The sequence below is a fragment of the Glycine soja genome, chromosome 7, assembly GCF_004193775.1.
Source record: "Glycine soja cultivar W05 chromosome 7, ASM419377v2, whole genome shotgun sequence".
NCBI classification, from domain to species: domain Eukaryota; kingdom Viridiplantae; phylum Streptophyta; class Magnoliopsida; order Fabales; family Fabaceae; genus Glycine; species Glycine soja.
The window spans coordinates 35,127,576-35,134,592 of NC_041008.1; the positions used below are offsets into that span (position 1 = coordinate 35,127,576).

Consider the following 7,017-nt stretch of genomic DNA (forward strand, 5'->3'; position numbering starts at 1 on the left):
AAAATACTTGATGAAATTTAAAATTTGTAAAACATTAATATTTTTTTAAAAATAGACTAAAATTTCTTTAGTTTTGAAATGGAGCGAGTATTTGGTGAGTCTTCTACCTGATCAAGGTGTATTCACTCATGGAGTGTTTTTATTTTTCTATTTTTTTTTTCATTATTCTCTAGATTTCATATCTTAATGCATGATATCGCGTATTAGTCTGGCATCAGAAAGCTAACTTGCCAACTCAAAAAGTTCATTGACACGCTCAAATAAGAAATCTATACAAGAAAAGGAGGTGATACATCGTATTTTGTCAGGTATATGTCATAAATATTCAAACTACCCAAGATATGTTCTCCCAAAACACATTGCGAGTATACTATTCCCCAAAAGATTGCCTTTATATTTTTTTTTATTGCAAAGAGCTTTTGAAGAGATTTTCTTTTAATTTTGATTAAAGGATGATTGCTCTAAAAGGAACCGACTAATTAGTTGAACCAACTGCAACCTCAATATTCTAACTGTTGTAGCATTTATTTTTCATTTTCATAATCAATAATATCAACATCATGAAGCCTTGCACACTAAGAAGTTACCTTATTTATACACATTATATCAAACTTTTTGGGAAGATCTTTCTTTTTGTTAATTTTGACCAGGATCCTTTTACAAACATTTTTTTTTTTCAGATAAAAGCAAGCAGAAAAGTTTTCTTCGACCACAGAATAACCATTTTCCTTTTCTTTTTCATGATGACAAGCAGATGACTCCTCCAAAGCAAAAGTCAAGATTCATCTTCTATGTCTTCAATTCATTGCTATATATACCTCTTTTTATCATAAGGCTTCATCAACCAAATTAAGTGCGCATCTTGCATATATCTAATTGAAGATTACAGAAAGAAGAAGAAATTTAAGTACTTGAAAGTTTAGATATGATGGCATCCTTTCTTCAAGAACTTCTAATTGGATTTCCATTCACCTCAGCAGCATACGTGGGTGAGAAATCAAAGAGGTACCTGCCAGATCCTGCCACCCAATACAACACATCTACCACAAGCTCAGAGCAAGGTAAGAGATATATATATCGTTTATTAGAAAATAATTTGATCAATTGTTTAATTAGAAAACGAGAGAAAAGATAATTGTTCATCAGGTATTCAATAAAGGTATGTTTATATTCACAACACTGAAATACTGAATTAATGTCTTGATTTTTCAGGTAGAGTAAATTCAGTTCTTACCGGGATGAACAGGCTTGGGAGAAAGACTAACAACTTGGCAACTGGGCTCAAAGAACATGGTATACATATATATACACTTCTAATCACATTTGATTCATTAATTTGCTTTTTAATTTTCTTCATCTATAAGTATTTATTGAGAAGCTTCTACGAACTCATAATTAGTCACACAAAAAACTTGTATAATTGACTGATAAATGATTTTGGTCACATGCAGTAAAACTTGGACCAAAAATAACTGATACAGTAAAAGGAAAATTAAGCTTAGGAGCAAGAATTCTTCAAGTTGGAGGAGTCGAAAAAGTCTTCATGCAACTATTCAGTGTAAAAGATGGTGGTGAGAAGTTACTAAAAGCATGCCAATGCTATATATCAACCACATCTGGTCCTCTAGCAGGACTCCTATTCATATCCACCGATAAAGTTGCATTTTGCAGTGACAGATCAATCAAGGCCTATTCTTCAAAGGGTCATTTGATCAGAATTCATTACAAGGTAATACACACGTTAGAAAAAAAGTTATACATTGAAAACATAAAATATCCAATCACAAACTATTAGGTATGATAAGTTTATTAATTTTTACAAAACCACCTTAAAAGAGGTACTAATAGTGATTTGTGATCAGATGTGTAAAACTGTTTTATTCTGTCTGCATCACTATTAAACCCTACCGATATATAGTCATGTTACTTTACACAAAACCTCTATTTATGTGTCTCTTCGTGTTCTCTAACATAAAATTCAAAACTGTGTCATTGCAGGTTGTGATCCCACTTGAAAAAATAAGGAGCATTAACCAAAGTCAACATGTGAAGAAGCCTTCCCAAAAGTACATAGAAATAGTTACAGTGGATAACTTTGACTTCTGGTTTATGGGTTTCTTAAATTATCAGAAAGCTTTCAAATACCTGAAGCAGGCTATCTCTCAAGCTCAAGCGTAGAGAAAGGGAAGAGAGTAGAATTTTACTTTACTCATTCTCATTATTTCTTCATCGGTAATTATTGTGTGAAGCCACAAAAGGCCAAGCACAAGCACAAACATACGTTGTACATAATCTTGTTGGCAAAAAGAAAGCAAATTGTTTCTTCAATTCTTCACTTGTCTCCACATGTAGATTTAATACATTTTTCGGAAGTTTCACAATCCCGAATATAAATTTAAACAATTTGTCACGCTAGATTAATTCAAGCTGGTAATAATAAAGATTTATTTGCCACGCTAGAATAATATTATAGATTTTAAACATTTCTCTCAATTTGCCATGCTATCTTGTTTGAGCTATTATTTACATCAACCCAATGACGTAACTGATTAGCTCGTAACAAATTTACAAAATTGCATGCTCAAGTTAATTTCAAGGAAATATTTGAGTTTATTATAGAAATAAATTCTTTTTAGGGTAAAATATATTTTCAGTTTTTGTATCTTCAGGGAAACCTGAATTTTGTGTCGAAATTAACTTTCACTTTAATCAATTTCATATATGAACTTTTTCATCTCTCGTCATGGTGAAAACCGTATATGATAGATGGAAATCACTACTTTTATACAATTCACAAATTAAATTGATGAAAATTAAAGTATAAAGACGGACTAATACCAAGTTTTACAAAAAGTATATGTATTAAAAATATACATTTTACCCTTCTTTGTATATTGAAGCCAAGGACGACAATTGTTAGGAAGGAGAATATTACAGGATCGAATGTTGTTAGAGGTAGCCCAGCTGACAGTGAGGGAGTGGATAACGCTTAGTAGGAATATGCTTGGTAGAATAATTCTGTTATGGGAGTAGTGCGTCTCAGTTATCCTTGTCGGGTGTGTGTATATGTAGCATCTCGAATGCTCTAATAAAGGCTATATATTGAGCCATGATTGTATTAAAAGGCTATATAAGTTCCTTTGCATTTCTTCCTTCTTGTGCTCTGGAGGTTCCTAGCACTCAAAGCTAGGGTTTTCACTTCTCTGTTGTGTTTCGGTTCATAACATTTTGAATGTTAAAAGAAAGGAGGAACAAACAAAAGCGAGGAGTATGTTTGGATGAGATAATTTAAAATTCTATAAAGAATTTTAAATTCTGACAATTACAAATGCTTCAATTTAAATCCCTTTATTTTTAAAATTTTGTGTTTTGATAAAAAATTAATTTTTTTATTTTCAAAATTTTGTGTTTGGATAAAGAAATTGAATTTTTTCATTTTCAAAATTTCTTATTTTGATAAAATAATCAAATTCATTCTTTTTTAAAATTATATATTTGAATAAAACAATTTTTTGATAAAATAATGTAGATGCAAATGCCTTTGGTGTTTTGATGATGATCATGATGAAGAAAAGCAAATGATGCAAATGATTCAAGAATACAAGCCACAACATCAAGATGATCACTAGTACATTAGGAAGGAAATTCCTAATTGATATAGCAAAAGATTTGGCCAAGTAATGCATGTTAAAAAGTGTTTTTCAAGAGATTTACTCTCTGGTAATCGATTACCAGAGGATGTAATCGATTACCAGTGGCCAAAAATGCTTTACAACAGCTACTAAATATTTGAATTCAAATTTTAGACTGTGTAATCGATTACACCATATTGGTAATCGATTACTAGCAGTTAATAAACGTTTTAATTCAAATATTAAAGCCTGTAATCGATTACACAACTATTGTAATCGATTACCAGAGGAGATTTTCAGAAAATAGCTTTCAAGAGTCACATCTATTCAAATGGTTTATGAATGGCCATCAAAGGTCTATTTATATGTGACTTGGAAACACGAATAATCTGAGAGAGAGTTTTTGATTGCCCAAAATGTCTTATCCTCTCAAAGATTCCTTGGTCAAACACTTGCATATTCAAATAAGGAATTGTGATTGATCTTCATTGTACAATCTGTCTCTTTCAAGAGAGATTTCTTCTTCTTTTCTTTTACTTCTGAAAAGGGGTTAAGAGACCGAGGGTCTCTTGTTGTAAAGGATTCCTGAACACAAGGGAAGGGTTGTCCCTGTGTGATTCAGACTTTGTAAAAGGATTTTACAAAGAGAGTGGAAAATCTCAAGTAGGTTACTTGAGTACTGGACGTAGGCACAGGAAGTGACCGAACCAGTATAAATCAAGTTTGCATTTCTCTCTTCCCTTAAACTTCTTTTATTTATTGCTATTTATCTTTTGCCTTTAAAGAAGTTTATTCTGAATTATCTTTTGAGTAATTCATGTTAAGGATGCATTGTTAATCTAAAGAGAGAGAGCAAGATTTAAATTGGGGAATAGTTCTTGTTATCTTAATTCAACCCCCCCTTCTTAAGATATCTGAGGCCACAAGGTCCAACAAGTGGTATCAGAGCTGGATTCTTGTATAAAGTTTAAAAACTTCAAGAATAGATATGGCCTCATCCAACTTTCCATTTCTTGAGGGAAATTCTATTAATAGGCCTTTTATGTTCAATGGCGAGGGTTATCACTATTGGAAAACCCGAATGCAGATTCTTATTGAAGCCATAGATTTAAATATATGGGATGCCATTGAAGTTGGTCCTTTTATTCCTACAAAGGTAGTGGGAAATGTAATTATAGAAAAACCAAGAGAAGAATGGAATGATGATGAAAGAAGAAAGGTTCAATACAATTTAAAGGCCAAAAATATAATCACTTCTGCATTAGGCATGGATGAATTTTTTAGAGTCTCAAATTGTAAAAATGCAAAAGAAATGTGGGATACTTTGCAAGTAACCTATGAAGGCACAACCGATGTCAAGAGATCTAGAATAAACACTCTTATACATGAATATGAAATGTTCAGAATGTTTCAATATGAGACCATAGAAGATATGCAGAAGAGATTTACTTGTATAGTTAATCATCTTGCATCTTTGGGAAAAATATTTCCTAATGAAGATCCGATTAACAAAGTGTTGAGATGTTTAAGCAGGCAATGGCAACCAAAAGTAACAGCAATTGCAGAATCAAGAAATCTCACTAATATGTCTCTTGCCACTCTCTTTGGAAAACTTCAACAACATGAAATGGAACTTATGAGACTTCATCACCATGAAGAGAATGATATAAAGAGAAAAGGAATAACACTCAGAACCTCATCATCTTTTATTCAAGAAGAAAGTGACAAAGAGGACTTGACTGAAACAGAAGAAGATGATGATGATTTCAGACTCTTTGTGAAAAGGTTCAATAAATTTCTGAGAAACAAAAGAAATAAAAGAAAATCAAACATCAATACAAAGAAGAAAGAAGAAGACTCTTCCTTAGCCCCATCATGCTATGAAAGTAATCAACCTTGGCACATGAGATCCGATTATCTTGTCTTTGAAAGAAGAATTGAAAAATCCGACAAGAGGAATCTCAAAGAAAAGAAAGAAAAGAAAGCATAGATCACTTGGGAAGAAAATAAAAAAAAAAAAAAAATTTTCTTCAAGTGATTCACAAAAATAAAATCATAAATCTGGGTATCATGTTGAAAGACTATGAAAACGGAGAAGAGCAAAAACGATACATTGATAACAATTTCTCCAAACACATGGCATACATCAAAGTTTATTCAACAAACAGAGGCCACTTGTTTAACAAGTAAGCCCAACAAGTAATATCAAATGATACCAACAGGTCACTTGTCATTGATTGATTACTTTGATGATTTTTGTCTATGATTGTTAACTTTTGATTAAGTTTTTGATGCTTGTTTAATCCTTAAGTATTTGATTGCCATTAATGTTTTTGATTGATAGTTATGATTATTTTTTGATGATTGCTTTTGTTTGATTGTGTTTAATTGTAAGTATTTGATTATATTTGATTGGTGTGTGTTAATTGTTTGATTAATACTTAGTTGAATGAATTAAATACAGATTAGTGATGATGATTGATAGTGTTAGATGTATTTAGCATAAACATAGGTTATTTTAGAGGAACTAGTCTAGTTTATGGTCTGGTAATCGATTACCATATAGTGTAATCGATTACACAAGAACAGGCAGCCTGTAATCGATTACAACATCCTGTAATCGATTACCAGAAGGCTTATTACTCTTGTAAACGATTACCAAGCCTTGTAATCGATTACAACGCGTCCTCGTCTATAAATATCACATTTTCCAGAAATCCCTGCGCAGCCCCTTTTCTCTCACGACGTTCTTCCATTCCCAAACCTCCAAATCTTCATATCTCACTCATTTCTCCATGAAATCAACTCCCGTAAATTGCGATCTTCTTCTTTTTCGTTTCTCTTTTGCTTTCACCGATTAAAATCTGCAAACACTCCTTCAAATGGCAGAATCGTCAAAGAAACGAAAGGGTTCTTCCGCCTCCGCTTCGGCTTCAAGAGCTCATCCTTCCGGAGCCACTAGCGCATCCACAGCACCAATTCCACCATCATTGTCCTCTTCCCCAGTGTTTTCTTCCGATGAACAGCAGAAACGGTACTCCAATCTTTTCTCATCTCATTCCATTATCGACCCTAAGTTTATTGATATGGAATTCTTTTCTGCTGAAACCTTTGATTGCATTCAAGCCTTTCAGAACTTAGGTCTTCTACCTTTTATGTCATTACAATTGCCTATTTATCCTGAATTGGTTAAAGCTTTTTATTGTAATCTTGAAATTCAGGACAGCACTCTAATTTCTGAAATTTTTGGGATAAAAATGGTCATTGACCAGTCCCTTTTCCATGACTTAACCAAATTACCCAGTGACGGTGTACCATTTGAAGGTACACTGAATGACGACTGGAAATTTGATTTCTCTGCCCATGATGCCCGCCAGTTGGTTTG

At 32.6% G+C, this 7,017-nt stretch overlaps 1 protein-coding gene across 1 annotated transcript; it reads left to right on the forward strand.

Moving 5' to 3' along the window:
- Positions 1-622: 622 nt before the first annotated feature.
- Positions 623-2,328, forward strand: LOC114419359 (GEM-like protein 4). The gene is made up of 4 exons (XM_028385015.1): positions 623-1,061; positions 1,213-1,293; positions 1,452-1,729; positions 1,999-2,328. The coding sequence occupies exons 1-4, from the start codon at positions 926-928 to the stop codon at positions 2,176-2,178; spliced, it is 675 nt and encodes a 224-aa protein (XP_028240816.1). The 5' UTR covers positions 623-925; the 3' UTR covers positions 2,179-2,328.
- Positions 2,329-7,017: the final 4,689 nt, after the last annotated feature.

Excerpts from the sequence above, each read along its gene's own strand:
- LOC114419359 (XM_028385015.1), top strand. The coding sequence starts at position 926 with ATGATGGCATCCTTTCTTCAAGAACTTCTAATTGGATTTCCATTCACC. Across the intron at positions 1,294-1,451 it reads AACTGGGCTCAAAGAACATG|TAAAACTTGGACCAAAAATA; the intron begins GTATACATATAT and ends GGTCACATGCAG. Across the intron at positions 1,730-1,998 it reads TGATCAGAATTCATTACAAG|GTTGTGATCCCACTTGAAAA; the intron begins GTAATACACACG and ends GTGTCATTGCAG.